Here is a 13,685-nt window from a genome sequence, read left to right on the forward strand (position 1 = left end):
TGGTGTTTTTAGATAAAAATTGGGGAGACCTCAACAGATCTTGAACTGGATGGACTGTTGCCAAATACAGAATATACCGTCACAGTTTATGCCATGTTTGGAGAAGAAGCTAGCGATCCCCTCACAGGACAAGAAACTACATGTAGGTAGCTCAAATCTATATTCACTTCAGTGTTAACAAAACTTCAGAATGGTCTTAGCACATATTAGAGCAAACATATGATTATCTGGTTTGAACAGTTGGGTAAGGTCTTTACATAAATTTCTCTGTGTGGATACTCAATCTACAGAGAATGAGGATTTCTACAAACCAGATTGTTTTTGCAACACGGTTGTGAACAAGTCTATCTCATTGGTAGTAGTGCTATGGATGCCCCCACTGATCTTGGTTAAATTCCTGACAGTTTTCTGAACTTGCTGAAGGTGAATGAAGGTCACCACGTGGACCATTCTGATGAAAACAGAAACATGCTCTGTTTAGCCTCCTCTAGCTAGAAAACCAGGGGTGTGCGTGTGTGTGTGTGAGCCTGCTCATGTGGAGAAAGTCATTCCTCTGGCTCAGTAGCAGTACAGACAGAAAAGAAGCAAAGAGAAGATTTCTGTCCAACCCCTGCTGCCTAACATCTGGTAAATGGAGGGTTGGAAAGGCTGTGCACTCATGATAGATGGTGTGTTTTTAATAAGCTGCAAGAGTTTTGCCAGCTAAATTCTGTCCTCTGCAAACTACACAGACTGCATGTCAGCTCTCTAAATAGCTCCAGCCTTTGGAAGACAAAAGAATTGAAAATAAGTAATTCTGCTTCTGGGACATTTCTGGGACCGCATTCAGTGACATCTCTATTGCTCCCAGCAGGGGAGTGAGTGAATCCTCTTATTTTGTGCTCCTGGCATGAGTAACCCGGTCAGGGTGAAAGTGACTTACATTTAATAAGGGAGAGGAGTTCAGGCATGCGAATGCTAGGGAAAATAAACCCCAGAGCAATTCCTTGTAAGGTCAGCAAGCAATAGGGGAAGAAACTCTAGGAATGGTGTTTGCTGGGTCTCCTCTAGGAGGACAGTTGTGGACAGACAAGTTCCAATAGCAAACTACTGCAACGGGGGTATGTTTGTCAACTTGAAATGAGTGTGGAAGATTCCCAACAAAGAGAATCAAATCTTTGGCTCCTTATCCCTCCCTACCTTTCTGTGTCTCTTTATGCCTCATTCCTCATCTTGCAAAGCCCCCCTCCACCTGTATCTCTCACTCTGGCCTTTGGCCAATATCTACCCAGTATCAGATTTTCATTTCTCCTAAACAGTAGTTTATGCAGTTTTTGACTGTGCCAGCTTCTATTCACTTCATACCATATGGAGCATCTTGGAGAATGCAGAGCTCTAAAGCTGTCTAACACATTGGATGGAAGATTACATACAAATTCCAGATACATTGGCACAAGCTGAGCTTTCATGACCATTGTCTGATCACAGAAACTTCCAACATGTGTTAGTCAGCCCATTATCAGTACTGCTGCTACTAGACCAGAATAAAAAAGAAACCCTCACTGCTCTGCAACCTTCATTTCTTTTTAGGATGACATGATGCAGCCATCTCTGGTCTATAGGACTGAAAGAAGATGGATTCCTGTCATGCAGCTATTCAAATAAGCCTTCTGCTAGCAGGCTTAGATGAATCAAGCAGTGGGGTAATCTGGGAGGCAGAAAGCTCCTGGTGATCATGCCTGTCCCACATTCTTTATTGTTGGTGTTTAGTAGTAATGCCTTACCCATCCAGAATATGATTAAAGCTGCTTTTTTTTCTTTTTTTTTCCTTTTTTTCCTTTTTTTTTTCTTTCAGTGTGATTATTTCTGGCAACCTGTATTTTCTTCCAGGAGCATATATCTGCCTGAAGATTGATCTGCCAAATTTGCTGTAGTATTAGGTGTATTATCTAATGATCTCTGCTTAGTAAATAATATTCTACTCATTGTATCATCTTGGTTGCTGTAGCAAAACCTTTCCTATGCCAAACAGAGACATGCTCAGCAAGCTCATTCTAGGGTGTAGTTTCATTCTGGGGCGGGGATTCACCCAAGGCTCGCTGTAAATATCCCGTAAGTCTGGCACCAGGACTGCCTGGTTGAGAGCAGTGCTGTCAGGAGTTGGCTCCAAGAGGAAGGAGCTGAGACTGACGCAGTTTGTTGTATGACCTGGATGGTGGAATGAAGTGCATTTCATGACTGACAGAAAGTGGAAAGGAAAGCCAGCACGTGAACCTCCCTTGACCAGACTCAGAGGAATATGCTGAATGCCAGAATGTGTGGCAAACCCATCTCCTGCAGTTCCAGTGTGTTCCCGTCTTCTCTCTTCTCAGAGCCAAGCTGACTTCACTGTTCCTAAGCAGGTTGCAGATTCTGCCTTGATAAATGGCCTGGCTAGAGATCTCACAGAATATACGAGGCCTTTAAAATCTTTGCCTTTTCCCAGGTGCTATTGTGTGGGGGAAGCAGCTTCTGAAGTGCTGATATTTATCTGTCCACGTGGACTGTGAGGAGTGTGTGTGTGAAGACAGGATGGATGGAGAAAGGTTTTAACATTCAAAGGAAAGTAGCAGATGTTGGACTAATACAGAACGTACTGCTGAGAGTAACAGACAGCACAAATTGCTTTCTGTGGTGTGACAGAGAAGTGGGTGTAATCTGAGACTGTCTCTTGCATGACCTCATTTTCCTTCAGCTCGTGACAGTCAAGGAATATATAGAATAAAAATAAGACTTTAACTGGGATTGTTGTTGGGAAACAGCTAAGTTTTCCTAACAGAAAGAGTAGGCAGACATAAAAGTAGCATCTTTGGAGATCTTCTCAGCTGGTTATGCTTTTTGGAAAAACTTTCCCTTATATCAAGGTGTTTCAGGATTCAGAAGGCTTTTTGCCCAAATTCTACTGTCATGAAGTATTGTTTCTGGGATACACATGAAAACCAAATGTGTATAGGATGAAGTACTAGCTGGTTTAAATTAATTCACAAATACTACCCCAAATCTATTGCAAGTGTTCTGTAGGCTAGATCTTGCTGTGATATCTGCAGTGAACAACATCATAACTTATTTATTTTTCAATATCAGTTGAGATACATTTAGGAAACCTGGAAATTCTGTTTTATTAAAAAACAAAGCCCTTTTCCCTGCCTTTAAGTACTTTTGTAGCTCCATTGATGTAAGCCTTTGAATAGAAATACTGGTGACATAAAAGTTTGAATGGAAAACATTCTATTTGTTATTAAGACATGAAAAATTTCACAGCTAAAACCTGGGATCACTTTCATGGTTTTACCTCTTTTCTTTTCAAGTGCCTTTAAGCCCACCAGCAAACTTGAAATTTTCTGATGTTGAACACAACAGTGCTAAGCTCTCATGGGATCCTGCTTCTAAAAACGTAAATGGCTATCGTATCATGTACGTTAAAACAGACGGGACAGAAACCAACGAGGTAAATTTTAGCAACACTTCTCCCTTAACCAGTCTCAAACCTTCCCAAACTTCTGTAATTATTAGGGATAATGTTTATAAACAAAAGCTACCATGCAAACTAAAATAAGATTCACAAGAGAATTCGGAAACTTGCTGTAAATAAGAGTTTGCCTAATGTTAGATGTACATATGTCTGGGGGAGAATACTCTGAGCAGCTGGGGGCACATAAACTGAGGGAGACCAGGGAACAGTGGTTTGCTAGGAGCAGGATCTTGACTAAATGTGTACTATGGAAAAATTTATTCTTGATTCAGTTCAGATAATAAGACTTTTGATGAATCACATATCATGGACTCAAGCTCGTTCAAAAAGACCATCTGAAGGCTTTGAGACATTTTTTCAAAATTAATTGCTTTAATTATATATTGAGACTCTCTAGAAACAGAATCTGGCATTAACATAGTGCTAAGGCAATACCAAGTTTTTCTAACTTAGACTCTTATATTTAATAATTTGCAATATTTAATTCTGCCTTGTTACCAAGATTGCTTTATAATACCTTTTAGCAGCATGAATTCTGTGATTGAATGCAAAATGGGATGGAATGATTCATACTGAAATATTAATTTTTTTTTAAATACACATTTAAAAATGGATATGATTGGGTTTGATTATTAAAGTGGGTTTGATTATTAAAACAGTCCAGGTCCCTTAGGAAATAAGTTGTCATGGAGAACTTGGCCCTCAAGAAATAGAAGTCTTTAATGGTAGTAATCTGTAATTATGTTTCTTCTGGGACATATCTGGCCTTTCATCTATTTAAAGTGGAATATTTGTATTGAACCTGAAGAAACTGCTCTCAGCTTTAGAGGGGAGCATACCTATGCAGTGTTTTTTCCTTTGTTCTATGCTAGGCCCCTTAAAATTTAAATTAGAAATCATTTGACTTCTTCCCATTGATTACCCTTAATACAGATAATATGCCTGACTGTACTGGTGACTGTGGTATTTGATAATCTCAGGCTCATTGTAGTATATTTTGTAAAGTGAGTGAATGTTCAGTTCACTTTTCCTTTGTTAAAGAATAGGTGGCATGTTCTTGTTTGCTCTGCACTGGTAGCATTTTCCCTGTGGTGCTGAGCTAATGTGGCACTCAATAGTTGGACTGATAAACTGTTTATACAGCTTTGAGTTTTATGTCCCTGGCAAAGTCACTTAACTGCAGCCTGGAGAGAGACCAGATAAAACTCTCTTCTGTCTCTTGACAAATGTTAAACATGAGGGTTTTATGCAGTGATTGTCCATGATAAGAGGTTAGGTTTAGCGGCACAAAAAGCTCCTTTGCCTTCTGGGTTCCTGAACATGCAGTGCTGATGTTAGCTGAACAGCTGGGCTTACCAAGGCTGAATTCTCCTTTTGCATGATTTGCCATGAATACAAAATTCTCACTTTTTGTAATTTTTCTATTATAACTAGTTTTGTCAGCGTTGATGGACCTGAGTTTTTACTTGTTTGTAGTTTCACTGAATTTCTCTACTAATTCCATGACATTCTCCTTGTGTATCATTATTACCCAGAAGAATGTCACACACTGATAATGTGAAAATTATGCTTTCTCTAGGTGGAAGTTGGTCGTGTTTCAACCCATACTCTGAAAAATTTGGCACCCCTTACAGAGTATACTGTTGCTCTTTTCTCCCAGTATGATGAGGGACAATCTGAACCACTTACTGGCAGCTTTACCACAAGTAAGTATTGCTGAACCTCTGAAGGTGTTCCAAGAAGAAATTTTATACTTTCTTATGTTACCAGAAAGTAAGATTAGTTACAGCAAAGGTCTCTGGCTGTGAATTCAAATATATGGAATGCTTTCTGTTATTTTCATTGCTGCTCTTGGCTTCTTTGCTCCCTTACTATGGGTCCAGTTGCCTCTTTACTCACATGAGTAATCTCTTGACATCATGCAAACATCTCCACAGCTTTGTGAAGCATTATTCAGTGTGATGGCATTTGTACCTCCAGATGAAGTGTGATGAGTTTTGAATCATACATTTAACCACTAAATTATCCAGGCACTAGGGGGTAGAACTTTATATAGACACAGAGGAACTACATTAAAACGAGAAAATATAGGACATTCAAAGTTCCTGCAGTTTAACACAGTTATAGTTTCTGTAACTGTACTTCTGCCTTAAATGAATGGCTGGTGACACATTTCAATGCTTTCCAACAACAATGGGAAGAGAAAGGAGGAAGCAGAGGAAAGAGAAAGATAAGGTGGAAGAGGAAAGGAGAGCATACATGCATGGAGCAAGATGTTGACACATGGAAAGTGCAAATAGAAATGTACACATAGTCTGGAAAGGGCAGAGACTGGGACTTGGCTTTAGTACAAGATAAGAGCCTTGTGCACAGAGCTCTGAGCAAAGGAGATGGACTTGTGGTTTCATGCAGCTCCTTCAGTGTAGAGAGGACAAGGAGGCCTGTCCAGTTAGAATGAAGAGTCTATTCCCTTCCTTGAACTACAGAACTACTTCTCTAAGAACAAATAAGTGGGCAAAGAATTCTGTAGTGCCTTTGGTATCTACCTCCCATGTTATGTTCTTTTAAGAAACTGCAAGTAAAATAGTGTGTGCCTGGTGCTGCCATCTATGGAAGTGTCAGGGCATAATTCACTCTCACTTTTCTTGTGCGTAATATTTTCCAGAAAGAGTTCCAGCTCCCCAGCATTTGGAAATTGATGAAGTATCCACAGATAGTTTCAGGGTCAGCTGGAAGCCCACCTCATCAGATATTGCTTTTTACAGATTGGCATGGATTCCTTTGGATGGAGGGGAGTCTGAGGAGGTAAGTTGCCTTGACATCCTGAGGGGTGAAAAGGAGGGAGAATTCCATTCTGAGGACAACTATGCAGTAACATTTGCTAATTAAATATGGCAAATTGACTTACAGAAAAATCTGCCCCACTGCAAAGCTCTGTAAACAAAAATCAAACCAATATTCCTGTTTTGTTTTGAAGAGGAAGTAAGGAAAAAAGAGATATTTTGTGAATAGTCAATCTAATCTGTTATGTGCCAACAGCCTTAGAACTAGCATTGTTGTTTGGGGCCACTTCAGTTTTTAGAGGTTCATGTTCTTCACTTTGATGTGAAGATGATGATGGTAGCTAAGCCAGAGTAGTGATATCCTCAGATAAAGCTCCAAGTTTGTCTAATGTGCTGGCCACAGTAAAATTACCTCTGAAGCCTTAGTAGGTAACATTACAAAGGGAAAAGTGTAAACATAGTTAATTTATTAGATTGTTCATCTATTCCTCTTTGTTTTATCTTTTTTCCCTCTCATGCTGTATTTTTTGCATTAAGCCCTTGTACACCTTTTCCATAGTACCCTTTTCATCAGTCTAAATTTAAAAATTATTTTCATACCTTTAGCTTTCCTTTTTAATTTTCTTTTTCAAAGTAGAAAGATAGACCCTTTCTCTCCTTTCCCAAATTTTCATTGTCTGTCTCATTTCCTCTTTTTCTTTATTTATTAACTCATTATTTTGGCTTCTTTTGTACTTCTCAGTCTTTAGTGACTCTCAAGCATCTTTCTCTCTTGGCATCAGCAGTGTGTGCAGAGGCCACATCTGCAAACTGTTTATCTGGGTACAGAACTCAGGGGGAAAATGACATTTCCCACCTGGCCCTAGATTTCATGCAATATTTTGTCATCCATTAGGGCAGAAAGCAGTCATTATAGCTTAGGTTATGTGTCATTTTTTCTGTAAATTTAGCTTAGCCTGATTCTTTTCCTCTCTTTCACCTAGTTAGAGGTAGTCATGCAAGAGAGAGAGAAATTAGAGGCGTGAGCAGGGAAAAGGAGTTGGCAGATGAGTGAGTGGACACAGGTCATCCACTAGCAGTTTCTTCTCCAGTAGATGAACTCATTTGTTTCTATTTCAGTTCCAGTGAGTAGCTGCCAGGGAAGGCCCTCAAGTCACATTTTTAAGTGAGATTTGAGGTATCTGTATTCTTTCAGTGTGAGAATAAATTATCAAGAACTATTTGAACTGCTGAGGTTCTACTTATTCACTGTATTCACAAAGAACTGCTGGAGGCTCTAACACTTGAGAATGCTGAAATATTAAAGATGCCCGAGCTGCTTTCTGTTCTCCTTGCATGACCTCTCTAATGGGGTCAGGCCTAGGATAGCACAATACCTCCAGGCTGTTGCCTCTTTAAGCTGCTTTCCCAGCTAAGTGATCAGTCATGCAGACAAAGGACATGCACTCCCTCCGTCCTTCTCCCAAGACCCAACTTGCCAATTAGCTGAGAGGGGTCAGGGGACAGTGGTTAATCACACACCTCTCATCCCACTCTGCTGAAGGAGCATGCAGTTAGGTGTTAGCACTAAAAACCAGAATAAACTTAAGGGGAGCCTTTTATTTCTGGCTTACAGTAGAGAATGCATGCTGTTGTACTCGTGTGCTTGTTGCTGCTATTTGTCCTGCCCACTTGAAAGTTCAGCACTTAGTGTTGTTTTTTTGTAGCTAGGAGGGGAGGGTGAAGGAAGTGATACTTCAGAAAGCATGCCAAGGTTACTTGTGACAGAGTAATTATGCATTGATATTTTATAATTATTTGATGCACAACTAGAAGCACTGGGGAGTTGAAAAGAAAGGCATTGCATGCACCTACTTAGTATACAGCTAGATTGACTCAAAGCTTATTCCAGAAATTTTCCAAGAAAATCTGTGCCAGAAAGTGTGCAGCATGGGATGCCTGATTCATCACTTGATAGTAGTAGAGGGCATGGTCCCAATTTATTTCTTTCTGTTTTTCTTTTTTATTTGAGTTCAGAAGGTCTGTGTTTGTGTTATGGTCCTTTTTCCCCAGGACCAGCTCAGGAAATCTCCTGTGGTAGTTAAGAGGAAGAAGAGTGATTCACTGTTTCTGCAAAGCTCTGTGGCAGATTTTACACAGGACATGTCTCTTTGATTTCCATTCTAAGTCCTCCTTTGATGTTGAGTATTACAGGGACCACCTTTAAAAGCTTGTCAGTGTTAACCCAGAGAAAGGTTGTTTCATTGTAGTTTGTGTTACCTGAAAACTATTCCCAAAACTGGCCAGTCCATTTCACCAGAATTACTGCTCTGGCTCCTGTACCTTCTGTTTTATTGTCCCTTTTGTTCCAGCTCCTCTCCATCTGGTTATCCTTTCCAATAAAATAAATGAAACGCACAAAAATCTGAAGTGAAACTTGCTTACAGTTTACATTTCATGTCAATCTTCTGCTGCTGTCATAGCTAGAAGTGAGGAAAATGACTATTTAAAACTCCACACCATGTAGCAAACTAATCATCAGCACATCTCTCCTAATCCCCAAGTCTGAAGCACATGTTCTTTCAAGTTCCATTCAGAAGTGTGGAACCATAACTGAGATTACAGTTCTGGCATTGAAACAGCCTTTTTAAAGGCAGGGCAGATACTGAATGCATTTGTCATAACAGTGTTTGAATGGTAGAAATATGAATGGAAGTATGTTGTTTTTATTGATAAATGTTTTGAATTGTAGTGATTGAAAAAAAAAAGCATTTGGTCAGCTTTAGCAATTAAATAGATTCTGGTGAAAGCATAATACTATACATTTAAAATATTCTTAAGTGTTTTTTCCAGATGTACTCTGTGGTACTAATGCATTTTTGGCAGAACTGAGTATAGATTTCATTTATTTAAAAGGAAAATCTATTTTCCTTCTTTCATTTCAGTCAATTACTGTAAAATAATCAGATGCTGAACTGATATTCTTCAATCTTGCTGTGTAACTTAGGTGGTCATAAATGGAGATGCAGACAGTCATGTTATAGAGGGTCTGTTGCCTGACACAGAATATGAAGTTTCTCTGCTGGCAGTTTTTGATGATGAAAGTGAAAGCGAAGCTGTTGCTATTCTTGGAGCTACATGTAAGACAAACTCTTGATTGTAATGAAAAAAAATGTTTAAGTGGTTTAAATTTGAGGCATCTACCTTATATATAAAACCTGGTTCATATTGGGTAGCTATAATATTGAAGAATGTGGTGATTTAGCACCAGGGCTTTGCTGACTAGCTTTTGTATTTCCTATTTAATATTATGTGATAGATGGCATTGAATCAAAATAATGGTTTGGCTCCTTTTCTGAGCTGTGGTATTAATAACCTTTGGATCTGGGAAGATATTCTCCCATCCTACACTTTAGTATTTAGTCTTTGAACAAGGTTCTTTCTGAGAAGGTACATCAGATTTTGGAAGGGATGTGTCTTAAATGTTTTAAAGAAAAAAATTCACAGGAATTTAATTTAAGATGTTTGGCATTTTCAATATAATCTTTTCTTATTGATTAATTTATAGTCACTAGAGATGAATTCACTCTTGGCTGAAATAATTGTCCAAAAAGCTTACACAGGCCTCCTGTGACATTGACATGAAAGTAACAAAGATAAAACTTGATAATCATGTCCAGGTTATTTTATAGTTTATTATCAAAACAGTGGTCTGTATTTCAGGAAGATTGCTCTATTATTTTTTTATTGATAATTATTTGGATAAGTAAATGACTATATTTCTTTTGTGTAAATTCTAAAATTAATTTGTTTTTAGTAATTTAAATTCAGGCTTAATTCTAAATCTTCTGTTAAGACAAGAAGCTCACACCCATCCAAATGATGCTGATACATCCTTGTGTCGCTAAGTGTACTTTCTGGTTTTTACTTGGAGAGAAGTAAAACACCCTTAAAAAACTTTCAATTTAATTAATTTGACAACCTTAACAAATGGTCAAAGTGGAAGTCTATTGTGCATAGTTCAGCCAGAAATTTTTGAAAATATATGCATTCTTATCTGATTATACAGTTTATGATTATGTCTTATCTGCAGACCTAATGCTAATCCTGCAAATATATGTGCCTAAAGTAATCTAACTGAATAATTCCCTTGTAGTCTCTGAAATGTCTGAAGTGTGTGGGATCCTTGTAGGTGTGAGCACACAGTTTCATTGTCACAGTTAGACATACAGGAGGAATGCTGTGATTTCCGTGTTTTGTTGAGCTGTTAGTGACTGAGCCCTGTCTTTCAGCTGCAAGTGCTACCACCATGCCCAGCCCTGTGAGCACCACCAGCGCCACCAGCCCTGAGCCCAGCACAGCAGGTGAGCAGAGCAAATGCCAGCAGCTCAAATGCTGAGTGCAGAGCCCTGAGGCACCCCCAGGGCTGTGGGCAGAGCTGGGATCCTGCTGAGGATGCTCCTGAAGGGAAGGCAGGTCCCTGCTGAGAGGGGCACGCTGTGCTGCTCTGCACCCCTTCTGTGTGTGCCCAACCTCTTCCACAGGCCTGGCACGGGTGAGGAGTCAACCCCTGACTCAGGCTGGGGACTCTGAATGGTACCTGTGGTAGGAGCACAGAGACTGATTTGGAAAATTCACCTAGAATTTATCTTTCCCTTTATAAATGTGAGCTTGGGAACTCTTCAGAATTTTGTTTAGTTTTGAGTGTTCTCTTTCTTTTCCCTGTAATTAGACAATTGTCTTTTAAGGAATAAGATTTCTGGGTTATTTTTCTTCTGTAACATTCTAGCTTGGATTATTTTAAAGCCCCATGAACTGAGTAAGAAAAACAAAGCTGATGGGATGTTATATGTTAATAGAAGCATAGGATAACTATTATTTTAATAAGTGCTTACAGTCATTGTATTATTAAGCCCAAATATGACTGAGCTACATGGTTTTGCCCCACTGTGGATCTTCAGAGCCACCATAACTTCAGGACAGCTTGCACTACTTGATGATAATCAGCACAAAGTAAAAATTATATTAAATCTGAAAATATAATTGAGAAAATATTAATTAATATTTCTTGGATTTAGTTTTTAGAACAGGAGTCAGAAACCTTGTTATAGATGATGAAACAACCTCAAGTCTGAGGGTGACATGGGACATCTCTGACTACAGCGCTCAGCAGTTCAGGGTGACCTATCTCACTGCAGAAGGGGACCGTGCTGAGGAAGCAGTAAGAATGGTCTGTATGAGTTTTGTTATTGGCTTCACAAGCTTCTTTAATAATTGCTAAGAAATTATATCTTCTTATATGAAAATTTTGTTGTAATTAGTAAAGGATCTGTGTTTGATGTTACTGTGAGCTTGAACCTCAAAGTTCTAATTTTACAGCACATGCTGCACCGCAGGCAACAGCAGTCAAATGTCAGATCAAGGCCCAATCACACAAATGTTTAATGAGCTCACAGTTCAAGAGGAGCTGGCTGTCTTTTTTTTCCTGTCCTTTTTTAAATCCATCCAAGTTGGGTTTTTTACTTTTAATTTTGTTTTTACTTCTAGGCATTCTTCTATCCTGAGATTGTGTTTTAATGACACTTAATTGTTTTTACAGTCTTAAGCAATTTTTTTTCCTTCAGCAATTTTACTCTCCTCTCCTCTCCTCTCCTCTCCTCTCCTCTCCTCTCCTCTCCTCTCCTCTCCTCTCCTTCCTCTCCTTCCTCTCCTCTCCTCTCCTCTCCTCTCCTCTCCTCTCCTCTCCTCTCCTCTCCTCTCCTCTCCTCTCCTCTCCTCTCCTCTCCTCTCCTCTCCTCTCCTCCTCTCCTCTCCTCTCCTCTCCTCTCCTCTCCTCTCCTCTCCTCTCCTCTCCTCTCCTCTCCTCTCCTCTCCTCTCCTCTCCTCTCCTCTCCTCTCCTCTCCTCTCCTCTCCTCTCCTCTCCTCTCCTCTCCTCTCCATTAAAATTCAAATGCAGAGTTTTCATACTTCTCATGAACCTGAACATGTCACAATAAGGACAGCACTTTTTAAATCTAAGTGCCTGAGAATATTTTTTATTTTTCCAATACCATGTGATGATCAAGATTAAACATGTCCTACACTGAAAAATTTCTGGTCATTAAGACTTTGGAAAATAATTGAAAAAATGAAGAGCACTGCATGTACCCTTTGGAGCAAACAAACCAAAACACAGACCCTCCCCTGCAAAAAAAAAGAAGCCTGAGCTCCATTATTTTAACACTTCACAATTTCTGAGATCCTTTCAGAATTCAGCTAGGCTAAGTGCCTTTTAAAAAAATTATTTTTAAATTGGGAAAACTTAGTATTGTAGTGCAGTATAGCAGTGCAGTATTGTAGTGTAGTAGTATTAGTGTTCCAGAAAATCTGTTATAAAATTTGTGGATGGCTCTAAGTAAGTATATTTAAAAAATATTCCCTAGCATTCTCCCTCTGTGTCTGCCACTTGAGTCACTTCTTTTCATAGGGCAGTTAAAATTTATTTTACTCTTTTGATATTTAGTAGCTGACATTTTTAGCCCTATATCAGGATATTTCAATAAAGATATTAAAAGGAGGATACTTTTTTCTAGGAAAATATGAATTTGTCTTTTCCCATTTCAGTTTTATTCATCTTTTATGTGACCCTGCTGGAAATGTACTTTTTTAACCACCTAATACAACTATGACCTGAAAACGAATTTTCAATGTAGTGGCGTCCTTTTGGACTAGGAAACATGCTCTATGATATTATGTCAACTATATGTTATTATACCATATAATAAAAGGGAAAACTTGCAAAGTATAATCACACAAATTGTACTATTCTTCTGAGATTAACTCAGATTTTCTGAAATTCTGATCCCAAATTCACTGTTTCACCTTTCTAGTTCAGTTGGGGGTATAAATGTCGTTCTGCTTTAGTATTCAATGACTACTATGTTAAAATGAAATTAAAACTGTAGGAAAGGTATTAAAATTGTGACTATTAAAATGATGTTACAGCTAACTCAAAAGTTCATTGAATAAAATTATAAAACTGTATGATTAGGTAGGTATCTTGGTTCTATTCTCACAAATTATTTAATTTTAAGTACACTCTCAAGCCTTATTATCTTTGGTCACAATTCAGCAAACAGATTAAACACATTTCATCTTTGAAATTTATCATGTGCATAAATACTTTACTGGAAAAGGATTTATGTAAGATTATGCTTAGAATTAGGCACATTTTAATTGAAGGAGTGTATTTTACCATGTTCAAGCACCTGAGAGGTGCACAACAGATGTCAATAAAACAACACAGATGTTCAGTTTTAGGGGAGAGTTTTTATGCTTAGTACATGTTTAAGGCAGAAACCAAAGTTTTTTTGGAATTTGGGCTTACATGTACTATAGCGTGACAGTTCTGTGGTGAGTACTTAAGTTTTTTGGCTCCGATTTCAGTGATATA

The 13,685-nt window shown here is 38.6% G+C and overlaps 1 protein-coding gene across 6 annotated transcripts in view; it reads left to right on the top strand.

The window, feature by feature from the left end:
• Nucleotides 1-13,685, top strand: part of COL14A1 (collagen type XIV alpha 1 chain) — a 113,582-nt gene that overhangs the window by 45,370 nt on the left and 54,527 nt on the right. For all 6 annotated transcript variants that reach the window (XR_010439245.1, XR_010439246.1, XM_064706603.1 and 3 more), the window contains 7 exons: nt 13-142; nt 3,327-3,466; nt 5,070-5,196; nt 6,156-6,295; nt 9,260-9,392; nt 10,545-10,616; nt 11,331-11,482. Coding sequence is in view for 4 of the 6 variants with exons in the window: in XM_064706603.1 (XP_064562673.1) it covers nt 13-142; nt 3,327-3,466; nt 5,070-5,196; nt 6,156-6,295; nt 9,260-9,392; nt 10,545-10,616; nt 11,331-11,482 (894 nt within the window). In the remaining 2 variants the exon portion in view is untranslated. The remainder of the gene's footprint in view (nt 1-12; nt 143-3,326; nt 3,467-5,069; nt 5,197-6,155; nt 6,296-9,259; nt 9,393-10,544; nt 10,617-11,330; nt 11,483-13,685) is intronic.

The sequence above is a fragment of the Zonotrichia leucophrys genome, chromosome 2 (genome assembly GCF_028769735.1).
Source record: "Zonotrichia leucophrys gambelii isolate GWCS_2022_RI chromosome 2, RI_Zleu_2.0, whole genome shotgun sequence".
In the NCBI taxonomy this organism is placed as follows: domain Eukaryota; kingdom Metazoa; phylum Chordata; class Aves; order Passeriformes; family Passerellidae; genus Zonotrichia; species Zonotrichia leucophrys.